Source organism: Rhipicephalus microplus, chromosome 2, assembly GCF_043290135.1.
Source record: "Rhipicephalus microplus isolate Deutch F79 chromosome 2, USDA_Rmic, whole genome shotgun sequence".
NCBI classification, from domain to species: Eukaryota; Metazoa; Arthropoda; class Arachnida; order Ixodida; family Ixodidae; genus Rhipicephalus; species Rhipicephalus microplus.
Window position 1 is genome coordinate 227,916,852 of NC_134701.1, and position 26,498 is coordinate 227,943,349.

General features: G+C 44.1%; 1 protein-coding gene across 1 annotated transcript in view; it reads right to left on the reverse strand.

Moving 5' to 3' along the window:
- LOC119170331 (salivary peroxidase/catechol oxidase-like) overlaps positions 1–26,498 on the reverse strand; it is a 117,192-nt gene that overhangs the window by 16,879 nt on the left and 73,815 nt on the right. Inside the window, exons 2-12 of the mRNA XM_075876834.1 lie at positions 24,066–24,254; positions 21,320–21,408; positions 18,173–18,275; positions 16,452–16,669; positions 13,278–13,448; positions 12,500–12,667; positions 11,259–11,360; positions 9,724–9,846; positions 7,207–7,448; positions 3,338–3,470; positions 1,815–1,942 (exon numbers count right to left, since the gene is read on the reverse strand). Coding sequence (XP_075732949.1) covers positions 1,815–1,942; positions 3,338–3,470; positions 7,207–7,448; positions 9,724–9,846; positions 11,259–11,360; positions 12,500–12,667; positions 13,278–13,448; positions 16,452–16,669; positions 18,173–18,275; positions 21,320–21,408; positions 24,066–24,254 — 1,666 coding nt within the window. The remainder of the gene's footprint in view (positions 1–1,814; positions 1,943–3,337; positions 3,471–7,206; positions 7,449–9,723; positions 9,847–11,258; positions 11,361–12,499; positions 12,668–13,277; positions 13,449–16,451; positions 16,670–18,172; positions 18,276–21,319; positions 21,409–24,065; positions 24,255–26,498) is intronic.

Consider the following 26,498-nt stretch of genomic DNA (forward strand, 5'->3'; position numbering starts at 1 on the left):
GGAAATATTACGTGGCATAGGATATCCTGCACGGCCCCAATATAGTGACGAGGAACTGGTGCCCCTTTCCGCTCGTATCCGTGTCCAAATCCATATCGCTCCTATACCGTAAAACATGAATCTGTTGTACCACCGAGCGCGTCACAACGCCAGAGCCCGGCAGCTCACCAAACAGTTCAAAACGGACCCAGACACGGTCTGTACAGATGCAGCCCGCTGCGGTATCCATGACTTTTCATTGACCGCTGTTGGTTCGGTGCGCAGTCCGCGTTTATTCACCTGTGCTTCTGCTAAGACGAACTCTGCGGACACGGCGGAAGCCCTCGCGGTAGCACTCGCCATCAAAACCAAAGGCGTTATGGGACAGCAATCTTATATCCTCATGGACTCTCAAATAGCCTGTCAATATTTCACTAACGGCCGTGTACCTGCGTGCGTCGCCCGCCACTTAGGTGCCACCCTAGACCAGGAACACTGCATCATATGGTGCCCCGGACATGTAGTGGAAACGGGTAACGATAGAGCAGACAGTGCAACTCGAGCTACTACTCACCGAGCAACCGCCTCTCGTCCAGATAGCCGTTTGCTACTCCAGGCTGCCCACACCCCTCAAGATATCTTAGAACACCAGCGTCGACAATGAAGGCGATACTTCCCGCCCCATTCTCGGCTGAGTGTAAAAGAAGTGCAAGAGTGGCGCCGCCTATACAGGCAAATACATATCCGCACCTGCATTTAAAACATGCGATGCACCCAACCGCATACGCGGGTTCTTGCCCGTGGTGCGGAGGACAGCCAACACTTGCTCACATTACATGGGAATGTAAGTTAAGGTCCGCTAAAATTATTACGCCTCAGAATTCAGCGAGAAAATTCACGATGGAGCAGCGGGAGACCTTGCTCGCCAGCGAGGAAAAGGAGGCCCAATGGCGCTTCTGGACCAGGCACGGTGGCTTGCTGAGGCCAGTGGAGCCCTGGACTAGGGACCCCACCGACCTGTTTCTAACCCTTGTTTCATTTTTTTTTCTTTGTAAGAAACGTTTTTTCATCCATCCAGCCGCGCTCGCGTCCCGCACAACAACCTTATAACAGAGTAACACAGGCTTAGGTAGAGCATTTCGGAAATAAATATATGAGCAGAGGGAGATGAATGCGATTGAAATGTAACTAAATTCAATGCCAGCATTTGAAAAATTTCTACCTTGCGTACGCATTCACCATAGAACGATTGTTCTGTATACCAGAAAAGGAACGATGAGACGAAACTGCACTGCAGTTCCCTACTTTGCTGCGTGCGGACTCCTATGTGTCGTGAAACGGCGTGCGAAATGCCGATGGGTGTACGCCGAATAAAGCAATTGAACGTAAACCCATCAATCTACTGAATCGAGAGTGTGTGTGATCAAATTTAGCGCTTTAGGCTAAAGGAATTGGAAACTGGATTATATGTGTCAAATATTGCACCATACAGTATCTTGTACTTAATTATTCAGAAACAGAAAGAGCACAAGGGCAAGCAGCATGACGCTGCGTGTCCTTGTGGTTTGTAAGCACACCGCTCAAGTCTGTAGTGATTTTAGAAGTATAAAGACTGATGGCATAATCACTGGGATGCGCATGGCACATATTCGGGGGAAAATTCTTCATGAAAGGTTTTTACTTTGTTCCCTTCCATCATTTTACGCTACAATAGTGAGTCAACTTTACGTCAATGCCTGCGCACAGCATAGCACATTGTTTTACTGCAGCGATATCCTAATTGTCTACCGACAGATATGAACGCCGCTGCCACAGCGGGGTTGCAGAAGCCATACCTCTTGCGTAACGAATGGATCGTAAGTTTGGGCTGGCGTGTTTATGAGACCTCCAGCCAATTCGTCGAGCTTTCCAGGCTCGTAAACAATGAAAGGCTGCCGCAGCAGGTTCCGCAGGAGGTCCTCACCTGCAGAGAAATATAAAAAGACATCGTCAAATCTTCGTCGCAATACCGCAATATAGTACAGAAGAAAAAGCATAGGACGAAGTACACGCAGGCGCATGGAACTTTTCGTATTCACTGATGATCAAAACCGGTGAACAGCTGTACAGCTCAGCTGAGTGCATATGGCAATGTAGTTTAACAATGCTTGCGCTAACGCTGGAGCCATTTTACCCGATGCGCTGTGACCAAAACTTACTATAATCCAGATCGTTTGACTTGTTCTATGCGGGCAACATACCTATTGTCAGTGACAATGTCCATAATACATAGAGTCATTATCTTTCACACTTTCTGTGGTGCATCAGGCATTTACACCAGCACTAGGCAATAAACGTTTACATCTTCCTTTTGCATGCAAGGTTGATGCTAGCTTGCTGGATCTATTGTAAGACACTCCAGTGAGCTTTGACGGAACAGTTGCCATAAAGACACGATGTTCGAAGTGCATCGGACTGCATTATGACCACTATGATTCTCCCGATGCCATTTTAGTTTAATATTTCGTTTCTACTTGGTTTCTAAACTCATCTTATGTTTGCCTTTGGTTTCTAATTTACTTTCTTGCAGACAAATGTATGATTATTTCTTGTTTATGGTCAGAAAGTTTGATATCACTTACGCTTGTTTGATACTATTTAGGAAAAACTCTTGAATAAACACGGTCGCACGCATACACACAATGCGTGCTCGCAAAAGTAAGTTATTCATCTATTAGTTATTCTTTACGAAAACATTGTTGAAAACCATATGATGAAATTTTCGACCCAACACATATTGGCACAAACCATGTTTCTACGTTATTCGACATTGTTTTGGTCAATACCCACGCTGTATCTACGACCTTATCATCCCAGCAGCTGCGTTATGTTACTGATAGATTGTGAAAATGTACAATTATCTTATAACGCTTTTCCGCTACAAATTTGTCTTCACAACAATGGCGCTTCCCTCCAAACAGATTTTACGGCTATTTTGGTCTTGATGTTGTAAAACATGTTTGGCATTGCTTTGGAAATAACGAGCCATAAATCGCACTGTTAGGCCACTGCAGGAGTTACAATCTCCAACTTTATACAGTTACTTTGCTGTGACGCATGAATGTAAAATACTGCTTTCATCACTGTTCTATGGCAAGAAACTCTTGAAATATAAGAATCAGACTTGACCATTATTGAGGAAACTAATGAGGCAACCAATCCGGAGGAAGTGAACGTATATTTAAGGGCCACTGATGACTTCATGTGGTTTATAACGGTAATAAAGAACACACTGTATAGTGCTGGTGCTTCCACAAGAGTTACAGATGTCTTTATGATACAATACAACTATATGCTTGGAGAACAGTGTGATTCTTACCGATAAACTCGTGGTACTTGTTGTAGCGTCTGACCATACCCTGGATGAACGTGTGGCCAAACCTGAACGCTGCTGATTGGAAGGAATTGGAGAGTGCCAAGTTGACGTCAGGATCATAGCCGTGCCAGTAACCCTGCAGCGGAAATAAAAAAATTGAGCTCACTGACCACAGCCTCACAAGAAAGGTGTCAGGTATCTACCGCAGTTGGCATTCCATAAACCTCCAAAATGACCCAAGAATTCTTTGAGCAGTTTAGCGCCTGATTCGTGGCAGATATTCGTCGAACGATCACTGTTATTGCACGATGACAATTGAGCAAGATGTGCTCGCCGTAGAACAACATCTGAGATTGATTGATTGATATGTGGGGTTTAACGTCCCAAAACCACTATATGATTATGAGAGACGCCGTAGTGGAGGGCTCCGGAAATTTAGACCACCTGGGGTTCTTTAACGTGCACCCAAATCTGAGCACACGGGCCTACAACATTTCCGCCTCCATCGGAAATGCAGCCGCCGCAGCCGGGATTCGAACCCGCGCCCTGCGGGTCAGCAGCCGAGTACCTTAGCCACAACACCTGAGAACCTGGATAGCTTTATCGAGCAGTCGGTTGTATCTCAGCTGCAAACGCTGTAGTGCACTCTTGGACGGGCATGAGCACCACTAGCTGCTCTATGGAACTACGCATGTGTAAGTGGCAATATTACTTGCTTGGTTTGACTCCCTTTGATATTCACCAATTATTTACATTGGTATTTTTGTTATGTATTATGTGTCTGCTTCCTTGCAACGCGTTTAGCGTGTGTCAGCGAAACGTATTATTTTTATTGATATGAACTATGTGAAGGAGGGGTTGAAAGACACTTATCATTCGCCAGTTTCATAGTGTGGTAAGCAGTGCAAAAATTGCAGAGCGTACATTGTTTATATCATCATCTAAGAACAAACAAGTGTCTTGAAAACAATGTGAAATACTAAAGTGAGGTTTGGAATTTAAAAATTCACAGCTTTGCCGCAAAGGCGGAGAAATGAACGCGATAGCAACAAATTGAAAGGTCACGCGCAGAATGGAAAGGAGATCGAAACGTGCCCCGCGTTTCTCACGCACAAATGACGCACGAAATGTGCTCACAGGTACGGTTTCACGCGAATAAGCGTCTCATTTGTTACTTCGCTGTGCCTGAAAAACGCGCGCTTTTCGGAAACTGAGACTGCAATGACTGCAGCGACCTTTGTGCGCCCGTTAACTACAGCAGAATAGCTCCAGACAAAGCCCGAGGCCAGCCAAGACGTACTATCCTCCCCTCCTCGCCACCACTAGATAAGGGCGCGCGAGACAGCGTCGCTCCCTTTCTCCAAGCAAGGCAAAGTACGCGCAGGATATTAGGGAGCTTTAGAATAGCGCACCGCGAGCCCTGCGGTACGGTCGCTGCCACTGTGCATGCGTCGTAACGTGAATCGGGGCTCGCGTTCGCGGACCGCACGCAGAAAATCAGAAATTGAGTGCGGTGATGGCGGCCCCCATATGGCCCGCAAGCGCTGGTTTCGAGGCTACGGGTGGTGATGGTGGACGATAGTTATAGCGCGAGACCAAAACGACGACAGAGAGACACGAAGGACACGAGCGCTTCTAGTCTCCGTGTCGTCATTTTGTTCTCGCGCTATAACTATCGTCATGCCATACCAACTAGCCCAAGCTGCCACACTTCTAAGGTGATGGCGGCCCGCATGTGGCCTGCAAGCGCTGGTTTCGAGGCTACGGTGTCGCGGTGATCGTGCGTTGCGGTTCGCAGCAGAGCAAACGGTAGGTGTTCTGTGGACAAACGTTATTCTAAATCTCTTATGGCGCCCGCTTCGTCTACAACGCCCGCAGCGCTTGCAAACGGTATTCTAAAACTCCCTATTTAAGTGGCTGCCGCTGCACGATGTGGTGACGCACGCTCATTGTGCCATCTTGATGGTAATGCTGGAAACACAATTCCCTCCGAGATGCTCGTGAGCAGCGGTAAGTGGTAGATATAAACAGCTTGACGTTTGACCGGTAAAACACGTGCTTCGGGATGGCTCAATGGTTAACGCCTCGCTTTCACGACGTGGAGGTCCCACGTTCGATTACGTGCGCCGGAGTGTTTTTGTCTGAATTTTCTTTCTTGCGTTTTCACATATTTAGATGCGTATACATATACGGTGCATGACATCGACGCCGACGGCAAAATCTGGCCGAGAGTGTCCATATAATTGCTATCGCAGTGAAAACACTGTGATCTTGATCTGTTTACGTGGCATGGCACAAACCTAGTCGTAAATTGCGTCCTGCAATGCCCCGCAAGATAGAGATCAAAGGGAACATACACAGCTATAGCACGGAAAATTTAACTAACGTCATCAAAAATATTCCAGCTCTGCGTTCACAAACGGTCCGTCAAGAATTTTCTTTCTGCGGTTGATGATTGTGGCCATGTCTTACTGGCAATAGATTTGATAAATGAATGCTTTAATGAATGGTGGATACCGTAAATATAACCAAGGAGAAAACACTGGCACGTAGCGAAAGTTTCGCTAGACACGCTGTACTCGCTTACACGAAGCGTAGCAGCGGCACACTTTCACATGTGCACTTAGGAGTGCTGCGTGTGATCAGTGTGGCAGTGAGAAAATCATTGTCAACGTCCTTCGTGGCTGTCCTCACTATAGCTCGTAAACAGCTTTCGCCCACGTTAGCACGGCTCGATGACCGGCTGCTTCCGAAGCAGTCAATTTCAGCACTCCGGAACGGTCGACATTCCAGTCAGAACCGTCAAATGTGCTGCTGAATTTTGCGGTGAATCGAACTCGCATATGACTGTGACACTTTCATGCTTGAGTGTGTGCGCGTTTTTTTTTTAGCCATTCCTTTTCCTTTCTTTTCCCTCCTTACATTTCTATCCCATTTTCTTTTCCCCAGCCCCGCCGCGATGTTCTAGTGGCTATGGTACTCGGCTGCTGACCCACATGTCGCGGGATCGAATCCCGGCTGTGAGGGCTGCATTTCCGATGGAAGCGGAAATGTTGTAGGCCCATGTGCTCAGATTTGGGTGCACGTTAAAGAACCCCAGGTGGTCGAAATTTCCGGAGCCCTCTAGTACGGCGTCTCTCATGATCATTTAATGGTTCTGGGACGTTAAACCCCACACATCGATCAATTCTTTTACCGAGTGCAGGGTAGCGAACCGAAAGTTTTCTTCTGGTTAAACTCCCTGCTTTTTTCACTCAACTTTACTATATATATATATATATATATATATATATATATATATATATATATATATATATATATATATATATATATATATATATATATATATATATATATATATATATATATATATATATATATATCTTTCCATCTGAGAATGGTTAACAGAGTAATAATATGACTGCTAGATTGAACCATATCCAGCAGCAATAATAGGTTACTGATAGCTTACTATTACTGTATAATAGTAAGCTATCATGCACGTGTTGTCCAGGCTAGCGTTAGCCGATATGCATATTCGTTAGCCGAATCTATTGAAAACAGAAGAAAAAGTTGCACGTCTATGATGCTATATATCTTATGCGGAGCTCGGTATCTGTTTCATTCGAGCAACAGTAGCTATATAAATTTTTTGTGCTTCTTACGTGAATAATAAGTCATCACTTGGAAATTGTGGGCCATGAGATTGTAATGAATCGGAAATGATGTGGGTGTCGGTGGGATCATGCTTAATGTATGCGGCTATGTTTTCATTCCTTCAAATGGCTCGATTCTATACCTACACTTCAATGCAAACGTCACAAATATAAGCTCGCCTCGTGACCTTCATACAATCTCACATAACATCTCACCTCCTTTTGTAGAGTCAGGTTATATCGAACCATATTTTCTTCGCCGACCACCATGGGCAAAAATTCATTGAAGGTGATGAACTGGACTGCGGCGGCCATGATGTGCCTCGTCTCGTGGTAGATTCGGTCGTCGTCCCAGTGCGGGTTCAGACGTGCCAACTCATCGGCCATGCGGTTGTGGTCTCGTACGTAAAATGTGTGCAGAACCGTGAGGTGGATCTGTTCGTTGACTCGTTCATCGCCTGCACATCAGGATACAAAGTAGCACTCCTTAGCACACCGAAGAGAGTCAGATGCGCAGATTCGTGCACCATACACATGAAAAGCATCCTGCATGTCTATTCGAAATAAAGACTGGTATGCCTTTAGCTTACATTTTACAAAGTGGAGGCCTTAATATGAACCAAGTGAAGTAACTAGTTTTAGATACAAAAAACAAACTGGGCCCGTATCTGCATGTTTCACTGCAAATGTTGTTGAAAGACGATAGTCTTCCGTGTGAAGAAAGCGGACAAACTGTTTATCTGATGTTATGGGCAATAAAATCGGTGAATTGTATTCTGGAAGCGCTGAGTTGGAAAGTCTCGATCCGTGCAGCGAAGGTGAACTAGCGCATCGAGGCACGTTATACACGAGCGCCATCTGGCAGTTATCTTCGAAAACGAACGAAAAAAGGCGTGCGCTCCCGCAGGGAAAAATGCGCGTCTGTCTCGGAAGCGATGAGGAGCAGAACGCAATGCGATGGGCAGGTGCCACCACCGTGTCGTCTTAGCAAAGCGTTAGAAACGCTTGCCTTTTTGAGCATCACGTTGCACTGTCAGTGCAGCGTGATAAACGCTACAGTCCGTAGATTGCTTGTGTGTGCCTTCTCTAGTATAAAGGCACACATACAAAACATCGACGTGTTGTTATGGCGCCTCTGATATGCGCCATAAGTGCTCTTTAATTGACAATCACACAAGTATGAACGCTGAAACTAGCAATTTTGGTAGGCTCTGCGGATGGGATTGGCCGTTTGAGGTATCGTTTGGTGCCATTAAAGATTTGTTACCACAGACAGACAAACGTACAGACAGACAGACAGACAGACAGACGGACAGACGGACAGACAGACAGACAGACAGACAGACAGACCAAAATTTTAGCGTCAAAGGTGCCCAAGAAAGCCTACCGTCTTTAAAATAAATTGGGGGGGAGGGGGAATTCAAGTGTTGGGTTGTTATTACAGAGGCTGTGCATTTGGACCCCACAGACTGCTCCCAATTGTTTGGTTTTTTTTTTTTTCAGTTTGAAGTCACTTGCTCCGCTTATTTTTACACTGAAGTGTAAAGTACGAATAATGTCCTGCATAGTTTCGTTAGCTTCATTATAATTTGGCGTCATGTTGGCTCTGGGAAACAAAAAAGACTAGGGGTTTAGTTTCTTTTCTGCTCACATGTTAGCTTTGTACTTCATCATAATGTCAGTAGCGCATTTGTGGCGCGTAAAGCTCCGGAACTGTTCTGCCATGAGCCTAGAATATCTGTCAACACACTTACGTTCTTGCGGGTCACAACGAACCTGAACGAAACGTTGTGAAAAGTGTAGTGCGCGTGTGTGACTGCATGTGTTATGTGTTTATCACTATATCTATCATTGTCATCACCCAGTACCTGGAGTAATATGTCAAGTGAAAAGCCAGGCAAACTACTACAGCTTCCCATTAAAATAATTCGTTCTATCTCTTGATCATAAATAACTTGTTCCTTATCTGCATCTCTCGCGCTGCACTTCTGCAGTTCTGCTTTTCTGAACACTATCGTTAGCTTATAGTACTGGTGTAACCTTGAGTTGGACGAGATTGAAAGTCAGTACAGCGGCATAGCGGTGTCGTTATCCAATAACAGATGGAGCACTAAACAAATGACAAATATTTCAGAGCTTGTGTTTTCCTGAGATGCACTGATTTGTCGGAACCGGAAATTCGCGTTCATCGCTGCGTAATAATGTGCTCTGTAGAGCTTGGATGCCTGAGGAAAGTCATAGGCATGTGGGATTTCGAATGAAGGAGAGAGAGCTGTCCGTGTATTTGTAAAGAGCATATTTTGTTGTTATTCCTATGGCAGCTACCATATCATCATTCTACTGTTGGTTTGACGTACCACGGTGGTCTAGTGGTTCGACTGCTGACCCACAAGTCACAAATCGAATCCCGGCCCCAGCGCCAGCATTTTCGAAAAAGGCGGAATGCTTAAGGCCTAAGGCATTTGCGCTTAGATATGGGTGCACATAAAGAAAGCCAGGTGGTCGAAATTTCCGGAGTCCTTCAACACTGCATCTCTCATGATCACATCGTTGTGTTGGGGCGTTAAACCATACCAATTATTAATTGTCATTATTATAATGTATCGTTTATTTACCTCTGGAAGATATGTTTTCTTTTTCAACATATCGAGTGGTACCAACAGCATTCACAGGACTTAAGATGAGTGATTGGTCATGCAGCATTAGCTATAGGAAAGTAAACCGTTGCCGTACCAGCCAAGAAGCAGAAAAGATGTCGAGGGCGGGCGATGCAATCTCGTTCTGGGTTCTCAGACTCTGGTGGTAGCATTGGCTTCAGTCCCAGATTGCGGAAGCGATCCCAGACTCTCAGGTGTCCTAAACCGTAGACATCAAGGATCAGTGTTCTTACCCATATAAACAACACCACGAAATGAAAAGAAAACACTGTTTCTCGAATCTCATATTTTCTATTTCACCAATGCACTCAGAAGAAAAGCTGATCACTCTTCAGAAACGGAAAGGTCAACGACGTTCAACGCAACAAGTTGAATTTCGATGCAGTTGTATTCGACTAGCTGTTTCGTTTACAAATCTTTTTCGGGCCCAAAAGTTCATGGAAAAAAAGAGAACTAAGTCACAACATGCTTTGTAATCGTAAAAATCAAAATTTGTCTATAATATTCACTCCTAGTGTGGCTCCTTGAAATGATAAACAAACAAACAGAAATTTGTTTACAGCCTATCTTCAAAACAAGAAAAAAAACACATGAGTGCCTAAATAAGTCGTCTTTAGCACCAAGATCATGCCTTGCATGATTTTTGTCTACATGTCCAGGGAAAGTGCCATGAACATGCCTTAGAAGTTGCCACTCAAGCTGCTAATCGAATTGCGATCTCACCGTTGTCTGCAAAATGTGAACACAGTTTATTTTATGGGATGCTTATGTGCAACTATAGCACAAGAATGTGGAGTTTTTTATTTTGTCAATATTGTTTTAGGACACTGCGGGTCATTAAAGCATTCATGCAATCACAATTCGTCTATTTTATCTTATCTTACTTTTAAAAAGAACTTGTAGGGAAAGACTATTATGTTACTAAAAGAACTACTGCTGAAGCAAGCAGCTAAACTGAACGCCCGCGGTACGATTTGTCGTTCAGTGCGCAACGCTAGACGTGAATGAAGAGCAGAGAGAAATTACACGACCGTGGATCAGTGCTTCAAATTATGTCCGCGTGTTTGGTTGCCACCACATGTGTTTGCAACGACAGTAAATTTAAGTGTTTTATGGTTTATAATAAGCCAGTTGTGAGTTCGCGCTCGTTCTGTTACGTTATTCGTGCCGTTCATGTCTGGTGTTGCGCAGTCAATAATGACCCAGTACCGACTCGCCCCGCTGTCAGTTATCTTTCCGGGTACAAATCACGACGAAGAGTGAAACCATTAGTGCCTTGCAACACACGCTATATGAAGCTTGAATGCATGTGTACTCCTATAGGTATGGAAACGTTTTTAACGAGTTCAAAATGTGAAATACCCAATGATGTCTCACTTAAGGCGGCATTGCGACATCACAATCTCCCCCCCCCCCCTTCAATGATGCGTTGAGCTATATCGCACCCCGAAACCAATTGTCCTGGTTACCACACGCATCGCCCTTTTTTCCAGTCGTTTTCAATGATACCCCTTAGGTCTGAGCACTTTTGAATATTGCCATTGCAGTAAACAGCTCGTTGAAAAGTACAGGATTTACAGCAGACCATTTTATTCTTTAGTAAACGCTTACCTCGATGGAAAGACCTTAGCTTCTTGGCAAGAGCATCGCTCGATCCATAGATGAAGTTGGCATCAATAGCGTGCGTTAAAATGTTGATGTGAGATCGTGGACCTATGAAAAAAAAAAGAGAGAAGGTAGATCATTAAGCTGCAACAGTAAGATATTCTGTTGATCCTACGTTTTGATGGTGCTGAAAACACAAAGGTAAAATCCTCTGTGCGAATAAACTATCTGCAGTTCTTGAGTACTCGTCAGTAGCAAGTATACGAAGACAGCAGCCTACCATGCACTACACTAAGTGCTCTACGTAATGTCTGTGGAGGATTGGTACCTGCACCCCCTGAAGAAAATATGAACGTGCAAAGGCTGAGTGTAACATAATAAATATAGAGGAGGAAATGGGCTTGCGAAAAGGGGCTCACATGTCACTATTTTGCAGTAGTGCCTGCACAGCAGTTCTCCGCTATCAAGAGGCTCTTTAGTGGCAGAGACTCATCAATCGTATAATTTGACAAGAAGAAAAATTCTCGGATACGGGCTGTCGCTGGTGCTTTAGCTTCAACAAACGGTCTTCTTTTCTTGAAGGCTGCAACAGCCTTGAAGAAAAGATAACTTTTGAATTGTAAGATCCAACGACACCCCTTGTTCAAGAATTATTTGCTTCTTCAAGCTTGCATCTTAGTGTGAAGTCCTGCATAATTTCGTACCTGTCATGTGGTACCATGTGACACAGCACGCAACGCATGCGAAGTGTCAAACACAGCAGCCAAAAGGTACGCAGGTAGAAAGTCTTCAAACAGCTGTGCTTGCCGTTGCACAAATTTATTTCATCATCCTCAGATATCTTGGGGCATTCATTGAAATTGTACGTCGTACTTTGTCTTGTGGCAAAATAATTTTAGTATTGCTGACTTATATAGACCACTGAACTCACTGAGCAACTTTTAGATACCAGTTGAGCCCCATCTGAACAATGTGACAAGGCCGTTGCTGTGAATTATAACGCGCGCACTCCAATAAACCCAGATATGATATTTTTCTAATCGCATCTTTATCTGCCTTTAGCTTACACCTGATGTGTTTACACTTAGCTAGTATGGAGGAGAAAGGCGGTATTATTTACGCTGCAATACTTCACCGAAGACCTTCTGAAATGTTCGTGTCGGACAATCAAACACAGAATAAGCACTCTAAGCCATGTATTGCGGAGACACGAGACGAGTTATTGACGTGAGGAGCAAGCTACTCACCTAGAGCACAGCCGGGTCGTTGACCAGCTAGGGACCTCTTGAACTCAATGCAGTCTCTGCCATATTGACCGTAGAAGGGGTCATCCCGAGGCACCTCAATCGTCATACACAGCGGATGTTGATACTTTTTTGGAACACTGCAGCACTCGAAATCCAGGTCCCGCTCGTCTGTACCGAAGAGGCAGCGGAGACGTTAGGCCCAGATTTTTAAGGATGGTTTCTTAGTAAAAAACAGAGATAAAGGGAAAATAAAGGTATAGGGCGGTTAACCAAGCTTGGCTCGGTTGACTACCCTACACTTAAGGTGGGGAAAGAAAGTAAATAACAGAAAAGAAAGAGATCGAGAAAACAGAATAAGAAACGGTAAGAGTGTACGAAATGTGTAAGGGCATAACAATAGACATTTTTGTCAGCAAAGTGTACTAATGCTGCTATTATGATGCTTGTAGTGAGAAGCTGATATTCGGAAACAAGCAACGGAGGCCACCAAGCCCCGCATATAATTCAGGCTTCGCATGGCGAACGCAAGCTGCATTTATTTTGTTTAATTGTCTGAGTATATAGTACTTTTCATCTATACATGAAAAGTGTCTCAGTGACAATCTTTACGGCATTTCGCAGTATCAAAGTTCAGCTGACGCAACGACATTAATAAATGTGCCTCAAAACTTGAATGAATGTGTTCTTAGACTGCTCGTGATATGCGAACACAGCGAGAATTCATATCTTGGGCATGCGGAGATCTTTTTGGCATCGTATAATCACGCCAAATTCTCACCCCTCGGTGGTGCAGCAAGTGTGAGATCATGGTCGATGAATTGTCCCCAAGACATGACCAGAATCGATAGCTGCCTGTTCGGGTGGTCGAAATCTCGGTGGATGAAGCTGCTGATGGCGCGAGCCTTGGGTAGTTCACCACCGTCGGCCGCCAGTCGGGGACCCTGCACACCTGCGTCAAACGTAAGCGTCAGTTAGAGTGGGTTTATTTATTTCATTTGCATACACGAGTACTTCTGTAACATTCCCTATCCGTTATAAAAGCCGGTGGGTGCCCAAAAGCCCTGGGAATCAAACCTAGTGCTCTTGGTATTAAAGCAGAGCACTGTAACACCTAGCAAATGCAGTAGTGCCCCCGAAAGGAGGCAGAAATCACTGTAGTAGCCTAGCGGCAGGGTTTGGTAGAGCTGCCCCCTCTGAAATGTTTCAAATTTTCATGTATATTACAAGCACACACAGAAATGCAGGCACGATCACGAACATACGTACAGTAGGCTTATGGTTACCCCTGCCCCCGGAATAGGAGCGTCGACAATATGTGAGAAGGCGACGGTGGCTGAAATACGCAGCGCAATCAGCTCGAGTGTTTATGCGTTACTTACAGTAAGTTTCAACTTGTCGTTTAAGCTCATTCTAATAAGCTGCAAGAGGAAGCACGCGTATCTATGACATGGAGAAATAATGTAGGTGTTGTCACAAGCCCTTGGTGGTCTTGGTTGTTCGGATAAAAATCAAATATAAGATATATATATATATATATATATATATATATATATATATATATATATATATATATATATATATATATTATGCATACGGTCCCTCATTTGATAAGTTCAAAAGTTCTCGTATTAACACAGCGCAGCAGACAAACAAGCGGTGGACTGTTTTGATGCAGTTCACTGTAAACTCGTAGCAAATATTAGGCTCTCGAAAACAAAAAAAAAAGCAGAAAAGTTGTGGGAGAGTTTCATTCCTTTGTGATTTATCCCTGATTGTAATTGGCCTACTTTATCCAATGAATGTATAAAAAGTTGAATGTCTTAGAATTTTGAAAAAAAAAGAAAAAAAAAGGATGACCCTATTTTCAGGTCTGGCTGCCTCATACTGCCACTTTCCTACAAGGTGGGTGCCATCCCAAGTGACTATGAACTTCGGGCGGCCGAGCACCAGGCCAGAAGTGCGCGTGTACCTATTGAACCAGTACATGCCCGGTGGCAGAATTTCTCGGCCACCCGCAACAACAGTGGCGGATGCTCAACTATTTCTCCAAGGCTGTGGTGGGTTGAGGTACGCCCAGGGGCCTTTGCAGAACTCTATGGGCCGACCTTTCCAGATGAGTACCCAGAAGAACCGGGCGCCCGGTTGGTGTACTAATCTACCTATTGGGAAATACTGGTGGACTCCCGTTTGCCATTGGGAATCAAACCCGGAACTTACCGCATTGGAAGCGGACGCTCTATGTAGCCACCGTTACGGTAGTAGCATTGTGGCAATACATGCCAGGAAAAAAATATGCAAATACTGCTCATGTACGCTTTCGGGCAACTTCTATTTGTTATGTGTTATCTGGAGATGCCACTGCTTCATAGATGATAGTTTATTCAAATTTAAAAAGAAATAAAAAGACAAAGGAAACAAAGTACCGTAGGCAGGAAGAGTAAACTGGAGATGAACTTCCTGTCATACTATCACAGTTTAGATAGATATGTGCGGCTGAACGTCCCAAAACCACCATATAATTATGAAAGATGCTGTAGTGGAGGGCTCCGGAAATTTTGACCACCTGGGGTTCTTTAACGTGCACCCAAATCTGAGCACACGGGCCTACAACATTTCCGCCTCCATCGAAAATGCAGCCGCCGCAGCCAGGATTCGATCCCGCGACCTTACTTTCACAGTTACTTCAGTTTTACTGTTAAACACGACTTTCGATATCTTTGACCAGGTATGGGCGTACATTTCCGAGTACGTGTGGTCATCGCACATTTGGCGCGTGGTTTTCCGACATTCTTTAGGTGTTTCCTGTAACAAGAGGACGCCACGTGCGTGCCCAGACCTCGGTGTTCGACAAAAGGTAGATCGTGAGACGAATGTCACGTAAATTAGGGGTTTGATCAGCGTGGTCCAGATTACTGACAGCATATATGCTGTCAGTAATTGAACAGGACACCAGTAATGAAATTATAACAATTGAACAGGACACCAGTAATGTAGATAAATGGTAACAACAACGTGTTGCTTTTCAAACCAAATTTTCAAACTAAACGGAACGTATAGTAATATTAACTATATTTAACCAAATTACTAAATAAAATAAAAAGTGGAGGAATACAAAAAGGTCGGGTAGCTTAACTACAGACTGTGTCTGGTTTGCTATCCTGCAATATGCAGCGTTATTACAGACGATCACTCAATTCTGTTAACCTTATTTTATTGTGCAAGAAATGGCTACCCAACAGAAAAATGCTTATTGGTTACATTTAATTGCTTGCTTATGTTTTAAATACAGAAGTCCGGTACGAGCAGTTGTGAAAGAAATGCTAAGCTTGTGTGAATATTTAATTAGTAGGTAAGATATGCGTACGAATTCACTGGCTTTCTGGAAGTATTCACATCTTCTTAGCGCAAATTTGTAAAACATAATTCACCGTAATGCCAAGATATTTCGCAGGCAGCTTGAGTCGGGATATCTCCAAAAACCGGCAGTCGTACGATCACTGCTATACAATCATGGCTTCGCTGGTGTTGACTTTCATACCGGCATTTGAAACACGTGCCGAAAGGTAAGTGATACGAAAGTGGCGTTAAAAATATGTTTAACCACCAAAACAATTTGGACGTTCATAAGAATAACTTATTCTTTCAGAAATATCCCAGAGCTTGTGGTAGAACACCCACACTAGATTCTGACACAGCATATTTCTGAAACAAATATTTATAAACTAGACCAAGTAAACAAGCTCAAAAACATCGGTATGCAATGAGTTTGCTTCGCTAAGGTAAACTGCTAAATATCTACATTCATTACATGTCACATAGTGTTATAGTCGTGCGCCGTATAGAAAAGCACGGCGACGTCACAGTGGAGTGACGGTACGCAACATGGGTGGTATTCTCATTAAGCGCCTTGAACAAGAGTGACATGGAGGTCACGAGAGTAGGCCCTACTCACCGTCGCTGTAGAGTGGCGGCAGAAAGCGCACAAAGGGCGTGTTGGTGACACCCCATGATGGGTGCTTGATGTTGTTGCAGCGGCCGTCCATGCTCCGGTAGCGCTCCACGGTGCAGGGCACCGGCTTCACGTGAGCCGGGCACAGGTCGTAGAGCTCCGTCTTTGACGTGTCGATCAGCGGCAGGCCGTTCATAATCTCGTCGTGCGTCATGCGGAACCTGCGGCGGTGTTGGAGGTTCTGCTTTGAACGGCAGTCATGTTCGTTTCTTTTCGAAGGCGTGAAAAGTAATGCTTAATTTCCGTCGGTCCATACGTCATGTGTGCTGGCCGTTTGCTCTTGCTGAGCGAGTAAAAGAAAAAAAAAAACGTGGTTGATTTCTCCTTCATTACAACCGGTGCCACACGAAAGTAAAACGTCTCCTTACCTTATGTGCTTACTTTACATACGATGTTCGTTGTTGTTCCATATTTGCAAAATTGTTTATGTAAATGCGTCTACGCTTACGCTTAGCGATACTTCTTCATACCGATGACCAACGTCTAAAATAATTTTATTATTGATTAAATACGCCCTTGTGGTCCTGGATGCCTGTGGTAGCTGTAGTAGTTTACGGTGAAAAGAAAACGGTGTGGGAGCCAGAAGAGCATGACTTGTACGCTAAACTTCAGCTAAGGTCACCTACTCGTGGCATGTTATAGTTACTGAACGCTGCGGCCTGATTAGAGATAAACTCAACGCGCGTTGTGTGTTCCCTGACGAGCCTAAGCGAGGAACGCCGAGTTACATCAAAGTGAAGCTCTCGCGTTGATCTATGTGTTGAAAAACTACTCTTGGTATGTATGGATGCTGGGAGCCATGCCGACGCCTATAGGGTAAGGTCGCCACTTGGCATGTGTCAAGGCGGTACAAAATTGTACTTCTATCGAAAACATATCGAATAGGACGGACGGGTAGAAACGACGCGAGGACGCGTTGAAGGAACTGATCATGGATTTCACAGTCATGATGCATTATTACTTTTAGCAAGAGTATTTTGAGAGGGCAGTGGTAGATATAAAAAGCGTGTTTTAAAGCCTACAAAGCACGTGACTGTGACCCAGTGGAGAGCATGCCCGGCAGCTGTTGTCGTCGACCAAGAGGCCAAAGGTTCGACTCCCATATCGAGATTTCTTTCGTTGTCTTCTGGTATGTTATTTTTAGACGTCATTTTCGTGACGGAAGTACACCACTGAAATCATTGTAGACGCCGGGATAGAACACTTTTGCGCTAAAAGACGCAAGAAATGAACCAATCAATTGGGAAGAACGACAACATATCATGGGGCCTTCAAAACATTTTAGAAGCCTCTCTTCTCTAAGGTATGCTCTGTTTGAAATTTCAGACACCACGGGCATTAAATGACACCAATTTTAGACTTTTCTTGATGTTACTTTATTGGCATTGGTGAGGGGCTATCACGTCTACGTGTCACGCTACGTGTCAAATATTCCCGAAGAAAGGGCTCTCTATCTAAAACACTGTCCAAGTCATGCTCTCAGTGTACTATTTGTTCATGAACGTGCCTTTTTTCACTGCAAATGATTACTATAAGACTGGCCGCCGATAACTTTCGAAAGATCTTGTATAGCCAAATAAAGTGTGTGCAAGCGTAATGACGCAGTCTCAGTAACTACGGATATCTTGTTGACCACGATGTATTTCGTAAGAAAAGAAACTTACTGTGTTGCTAAGATCTTGGTAACGAGCAGCGTAAGTTCGGCTGTAGGCGCTATGTCCTTGGGCTCTGGCAATGGGTCATTTGCAGCATACGGATGAACATAATCTGGAAAATAGACAAGAAATTAGCGTTTGGAAAATCTTCACAACTTGCGTGGTCGCGAACATTTGGTTTTTTTTTAAGATCTAGGTGAGATTCATAGGCATGACCTTGAAAATTTGTGACGGTTGTTTGGCAAAAAGTGTTATTTTGGGCAGATATTCTTTGTAAAATAACATGTTCACAGCCCCAATAGCAGCCACCTGTGTCCTCCGAACGTACAATGCTATGATTGTTGTTTTTAAGCACCTAATTTTGCATTGATGTGCTCTTGCCATTTTCTTCCCACAATAAAATGACTATGCACTTGCTGTTCACTCTATTGAAATTAAAATGAAACCATCGCGCCTTACTACTCTACGTGGGCAATACCTACATCCATCCAGCAACTTCTACGCCAAAAAACAGGCTCTATTTTTCGTACGCGGCAATATCAATCTGAAAACGAGAGCAGTCGTGTTTGGAACGAGCGTGACATCATTGAGCCCACGTTTCATATCTCGCAAGGCCACGTCTTTATTGCTATTTCTCCCTACCGAGGACAAAGTCACTGTTCCTTCTCGCGTTCAAGCTTTAACAACAACCGGAAATGGTATAATAATATAAGCGAGATAGCTTAAATTTAACATATTAGGGATTGGTTACTAAAGCAGCAATGAGCGCTTCTATTTTAGTGGAATTCATAAAGCATGGCATAATTGCTTTTTGTCGTACTAAAAGACAAATGTTCACTGCCATATTTCCTTGTGGTATTATATACCCACATTTAGGTCACATTTTCAGAAAAGTCCATGATGAGCGCTTTCGCAAAACAAAGCGATGCATAGAAAATGTTAACACCTGAAACCTTAATACTGTAAAGAAATTTTACGAAATATCACGTGCTATCACTACTCTAGGAGGCTTTTTCACAAAAGGACGTACGATAGCGCAAGTCAAATTAATAATTGAGAAAGCATGATTTTGTGCTTTTGCTGCGCTGCAGTAACCGAACTCGTGTAGCTGCCATATACGTCTCGTATAACATCTAAAAGTATCACGCGACTGCGAGATGACAACTGGTTGCGTACGTACAATTATTCAGAGACTTGTCAAACGTATGTTTCGAATATTGTTCATAAGAATATAAGACCCGGTATAACTGTCATGTGGTATAACTACAAGGCACACTCATTGAATGAGTGTGACATTGCATTAGCCGTACATGCAGCTGTTATCTACAGCAACTCTAAATTTCAGACTGTGTTCTTACGACACACTGGAGTATTTTTTCTTGTACACCTGCGTCTTGCAACCAATGTGAATAGTTACAATTATTCAAACTTATCACGTTACCACATGTTGTGGCGAGCTTCCTTTGCAGCTTTTGTTATATATCTGCAATATTATGGGTCATTTCACTCTCAAATATTCACATATTGTAAAACATTTCAAACTGTTAGCAGTTTAGAGGTCTAATTACCAAGCCACATGAACATCTATAATTGAAAATTCACAGTTTTGCCGCAAGGGCGAAGCAATCAATGCGATAGCAACAAAATGGAACGTCACACTGAGAACGAAGAGCAACTCTGAAGTTGTAGCATGCCTCTCAAGCACTAATGTTGCACAATATAGCACACACAGGATAAGCGAAAACTAACAACTGTCACAGCACGAAAATTGCAGCGCGCTGCCCAAACACAATAGATGATGCTATAAGAGAACGCTCATGAATGCAGAGAATGAGCGCGAACTAACTTCCACGGTTGTTAATGTGCTTGAGCAGTGTGCTTCAAGTGTTGACTACGCACAACGCAACGCTCTTAGATTTTTTTAAACAGTTGTACGTGAAGTTAACCCTTTGCTTCTTCTGCGACATAGTGACGTTCACCGCACTGGGTCTCCGGCGTTCCTCGTCGTGACTGAGTACACGGAATGGCCACTTTTCAGTGCATGTCTCAAGGGCAGTTTTTTAATTGAAAGAAAACGTAGGGGCGTTGCTTTAAAGCACGCCTTTCGCACCATCTCATGGGTGATAGAGAACACACTGATGCACCTCCGAGCTCCGCACATAATCAGTGGTAAATTGTGTACATAAATTGCTCACTGATAGCGTGTTCGAGGATGCATGTCGCGTGGTGGCGTCACTTAAAGCGTTTTGTTACTGAAAGAGAGGTCTCAGGTTTGAATCCGTGGTCGCGCGATTCAAAACTTTTTTCTAATTTATTGGTTCTTGGGTCTTTTTGGCATACCCACATATACATACACAGAACACGATGGCGACAGTGAGGACGAAAATTCACCTAGAGTGTTCATGTGATTGCTGTCAGAATAAAAGTAAAACCAAACACACTTGGAACTGAGGGATAGGCTGAGATTCCTAATCTAAGCACTGGGCACAGCCACTTTGCTCAAGCCTCATTCAGATTGCTCAAGCCATGGCCAGACAGCTTGTTCATCTTCGTCTTCTACTGGTGTCATTGGCTTGATTGTTTTCTAGAGCAGCTCACGATGACAGTCGTCAACAGCAGAGGCAGTAACGCATTAGCTTTGAAACAAATGCTTACGTGGAAAGCAACTTGTGTCGCACACAATCTTTCTTACACGCCTGTCTGCCACAGGGGCCAAGGTAGCCTACATAGATTTTTTTTGGTAAGCGCGCTGATTTTTGTAAATTGAACTGTCACTTTCTAAGTGCAGGAGACACAATAGAATACACACAATGGTCGCGTCATATAAACCACGAGCTACCACTGCCCCGGCAACTCCTCCCGTTCCCTTCCCTTTTTTTTTCTGTAAGTTACGGTCCGACCCCGTCACTCAAGTCAACTTGACATCGTGTCCGAATTCTCGAAGAACTAAAGAGTTATTGACTCGAGCACGGACCCATTTTCGCGCAGAGTAAAATGGGGAAAGCTCCGGAAGGCGGGTGAGTGATAAACTAAATGTAAAGCACAGCACCTCACGCTTAGACCAAGTAGAAAAGAAAAATATAAAGCGGAAAATAGGCGTCCGAGTGAAGGCTTCATCCGCCCGAAAGAAAAAAAGTAAAGCGAGATTCCGCTCACTTAGCCTTGACTTGGCCTCTCGCACAGCGCTGTTGATGTCCGAGTACTTGATGCAGACCTGTTCGTGCGGACCTGCGCTCACGAACGACCTGCAAAGTTGAAATAGCGTTGGTGGGTGCGCGAAGTCGCGTTCCACAGTACACTTTCTACGCAACCAAAGAAGTCATAAAAAACAAAAGACTGCTAGAAATTAGACGAGAACGACGAGAGCAGCGGTAAGTTGCAAGCATACACTTCCACAAGCTTTCTGTTTGCTTTTGCTTATCAAACTTTCATTCCAAGTAGTTCACGTCATTCGCTTGGCAGGCGATTAACCCCACGGTTGTACGCCTAGGCGCTGAAAAGCGCCACTTTCCAACGGTTCAGAAAAGAACACGCCCAGCTTTGTTTCATTTCGTGCACTGCCTGTAGGCGTGAAAGAGGACAAACGCTGCATAACGCATTTCTCTGGACCAATCGTCAGCCAGTTTCAATGATCAATCACTTCTGATGATGCGGGAGAGATTTGGCAGTTCCCTTCATGATGTACGTTACACGGGTCTATCACAATGTCAGAACTTTTCCACCGTCCACTGCGTCAATGCACTTAGCAGTTACGTCACATGAGCGCAATGGATGTCGCCACTGAAAGGCTGCTGTTACCACACATTTTTTACCTGTTTAGCCAATCGATGGCTCAGGTCAAAATGACTCGGACCAAAGTGCTCAATCCACAACGCGACCTTCGTTCGTACATAGCACGGTTAATGCCCTAAGAGGTCCCTGTGTGATTTCCTTGAGTTACGAGAAGCTTCTGTCCCTTTTGTTTTCTCTAAGCAAATGCATTCTTCGCCATGTGGGGCGCTAATAAATTTCGTACAAACATAAAAACTGCTCGCAATATTGCTACATCAGGAAAAGGTGCTAGCAAAAGTGAGACACTAATGGTCAATGTCTCCTAAGCGAGTAACATTAACATCGTAATTGTTAGGGTTTTGTTTTCAAAAACCCCGATTTTGTTGAAAGACTCCGTATAGTGGAGGACTTCGAGAATTCCGGCAACTTGAGTTTCCTGAACGAGCTCCTCAAACTAAGTACGTGGGCCTCGAAACTTTCTGCCTACATAAGAAATGTGGCAGTCATCCTTGACCGGGATTTGATACCGCGACCTTTGAGTAAATCCAGCAGTGTACAGCCGAAGAACTGCATTATCTCGGACGACATTGATGTGGCTACAGCTTTGTGAATTGCTTTTTCGCTTGGTATTAAGTTTCGGCGACGGCTGTAAACATTTAGTAAAATGAATAGCGAATAGATTACTACTTCGTCTCTGAGCCGTCTCTTTTCACCTAGATGGGCTACGTATAATGGGAGGCGGGCATTGTTATCTCTGTTCGGGCCTTCCAAGGTCAAAAAACAATGGTCACCTGATGGGTCTTTCAGTGGTCTACAAGTGACGCAATACACGAGTTCAGGTTATTAAACGTTGCAGTCTCGATCTCGAAGAAAGCAGAAGGCGTTTGCGTGCACGAACGTTCATAATAGGCTAAGCTGCCCCAACACAAATCACCTGTCACTAGAAACGCTTCACAATATCAGCCTTACATGCTGATAGCTTATTTCACGCTGGCACCGTCGTATTGATAATAAATGCGAAGCGTTTCTTGGCGAACTGCAGCCTGCCTGCCTGCCTGCGCCTTACATAGATGCCTGCCTGCCTGCCTGTCATTCTAGCAACCTACAAATGGGTGTTCTCGTGATGAATATGTCTGGTTGGTCACGAAATGAATAACGTGAAAATCGTGTTGCGTACGTCTAAAAACCCTTTTCTCTAAACACAAGTGGCACATACTCGTGAAACGATAAGAACAAACGTTAGTCAATTCTAGAGCATTAAGTGAAACTAACATCGGCAGCGTCAACAAGACCAATTCAAAGAATAAATATCTGATTCCTGTGAGACTTTTACCCAAGCATTCTGTGGAGCAATCAAGTACGTATTCTACCGCAAACCTTCCTCAATGGACTCCGTGAAAGCGTAATGCTGGTGAAGCGTCTATCGAGGTCGCAGTGCTAGCTGTCTAATTTTGTCAATATTACATGAGTGCTCCTACGATACTGATGTCACGACAGGTAAACAATCAGCTGTATACTTGTTTACCATTTACTGAAGTTTGCGTGTCTGCGAAACACAAGCCCGGGTTACCGCCTTCGCAAGCACAAGTGCTACATATCAACTTACCGCTTCTGGTATTGGTATTACCCATGCTTCTGTTCGCATGGTTACGAAATAGTAAACAACTGGTTATATAAAACGTACGCAACTTTTCAACACTTGTATGTGCGTACATCGTTTGCGCATATCTCTAGCGTAATTTCGTAACGTATCGCTCAATGAATAAAATAACACCGCAGTCATCTTCTCTCCGCATGAGTTGCACAACATTGATTGCCATGGTACGTGGGATCGGCCCAATTTTTTTATTTAATATTGGGAGCCACAATTAATTGAAGGAAAAAACACTAGGTTACGACAGCACCAGCGAACGCAATTGACTGTGAGGCAGCGCCTATTTGTCTTCCCCTTTTCCATCAAATCGAGAAAAGCACGATCAGTATGCTTGATTTTCTTTCCCTGGCCTCCTATCAAGAGGTTAACCGACAAAAACTATGCAATATATGACAGAGATATATCACATGCCTGCAAAACTTTCAAGCATCAAATATAAAGAGCTAAGCACACTATTTAAACCAGTGTCATACTCACGTTTTGAATGCTTCGAAAAAATCCTTGAACTGGAGTGCTGGCGTCCGTCCGACGCCGTGCACATAGTGCCTATGCAGTAGAAGTGCACAGTCTGATGACGTCAGCGTCACATGGCCACCGATGAAATTCCCGTCACCTCCGAACGTGTCGATGCCAGCTGCTTCGCGTGGACACCGTAGCAAGATAAATCTAACAGGGGAAAAAAAAGAAAAGTACGATAAGCCTACGGAGAAATCCTTAACGACATCGTTTACTACTCTCTGAAATGACAAGTTGTGACCAAGCAGTTGCGTTTAAACTGCGGTTTCCGCAAAAAACAACTAGATAAAGCATAAAGCTGCATTTCTATAAGCTAGTCCAACATTGTCACAAAATTGCAAGTTGCTCGGAAGAATAAGAAGGGTGTCTTTTGAAAGTGCTATAAACTTCCAATAATGTATACGCCCTTCGGCGACTGGCTTAACATCGTTCTTAGTTCTCACATTTAATGAATAATTCGCTGCTGAGCATGGACGGAAGCAGAACGCAATGTTAGCGCGATTGTTTACTCTGTGCACATGCAGCACAATACATATTATGATTTATAGTATTACACAGCACATGTGATTTATGGTAAATGAGCCCTCCTTCCTGTGCTCTTAGATGGAACGTCACAACAGCTTAGCAACGACCATCTAGAAACAGCTCAACTAATAAAACCAAGGGTCACTTGAGCAATAGTGCGTTCACGCATTTAAGTGCAAATAATTATTAAAAACCTTTCGGAACGGCGACACTTCGTGGTTGTGCCTCCGAGGCCCGTAATGGCCGCACGGAATGACAACCCGGACGCCCCCATTTTATGTTTGGGAGAGGCAGGAGGGCTGAACAGCACCTTACGTATGTTCATGCGTGCGTTTCTACGAGTACGTGTACATATGCGGAAGCAAAATTAAAACGTTCAAGAAGGCGTTGAGCCCTGCCCCTTTGGCTACATCGAAGAATGCCGCTGCCACAGCCGGGATTCGATCCCGCGACCTCCGGGTCAGCAGCCGAGTACCTTAGCCACTGGACCACCGCGGTGGGGCGAAGCCGCAAAAGAACTTCGGGCGACTACGTTCAGCGTACACTGAAATCACTTACTTCGTGTATTGCTCAACAGATGCGCTTGGCTCGGCGGCAACCTCAATAAGACCGCTGATGTGTTTCTCAATGCTAATGAATATCAGTTGTATGACCATCAAGACAGTGGATCATTCTCAGATGCGAGATTTGAAGCGGTTCGTATCTAGCATTTTGTTTGCCCTCAAATTATCCCAGCGATTTGGGCATCGTCGTTTAGCAAGTAATGACGCCACGAAGGTGTCCATAATAATGAGTATGCCATTTGGAGCGTGGTCGTGATGAATTTGTGAGCTATCGGCACGTGAATACTTATCTCTTGAGCGCGAAAAGGCCGTTGCTTCAGCGCTATGGCCAACGTGCATGGCGACGCTGATGAGCCAACCTTGCTGTTTGCTTGTACGTGTGCGCGTATATATACAGATGCAATATTGAAAAGAAATATCTCGGGTGGACTTCACCCCCCTCCCCCTATAGCCCATGGCCATGCCAACGCTCCGTGTCACACATAACTTTTTAACAAATATTTCATTTGCTTTCAACATGGGTGGACTAAACCGTATTCGGCGTTAGTATACTGGCGTAAAATTATGTGGAAGTCGCAGTGCACACGAAGACAGTAAACTATATTTGTTTATTACGTCACGTGATTAGTTAAAGAGCATTCACATCTCCCTAACGGGTCAAGATAAAAAGGACAATAAAGAATAAACTGGGGAAAGAAAAAATGAAGGCTTTCAATGTCTCGTTTTTTTTTTACATGCATATGCTAAGGTTTTTTCAGAAACAATGTTATCTGTGCAAGGGAGTTTGGTAATAACGTGTAAGTTTAGTTACAGACGTCTGCGTTTGAAACAATTTGCTGAATAAGGGCCGTTTGCGTCCTTTACTAGGAACTTGTAAACCGCCACTTGGCTTGATGGGGTTAGCTCAAATTGATTAAAATAAACGCTAGACCACTCTGCAGCAATACAACTTCGACTAGAAAAATTAACGTTGCTTCGACCGCATGACGGAATGTACGAGAATCGTTACAATGTCAAAGACAAGGTTGGTTCTGGCAGTTTTCTCAGTATGCACTGTAAGATGGGTGTATGTAGTGCAGTGTTTGTGCTTTGTGTCATTTCGAACAGCGGTCATGACCAGTCAAAACGTGAGATTACTAAAGTGATGTTTCATACGAAACATTTTGAGTCGAGCGTAAGTACGCCGTATGCAGCGTTATCTGCAATTTCTGCGTATGCAGCGTTATCTGAATGCAGCGTTAAAATGTCTATGGTGAAATATTGAGTTAGACATGAAAATTCCAAGATTTTATATCGGTTACAACAT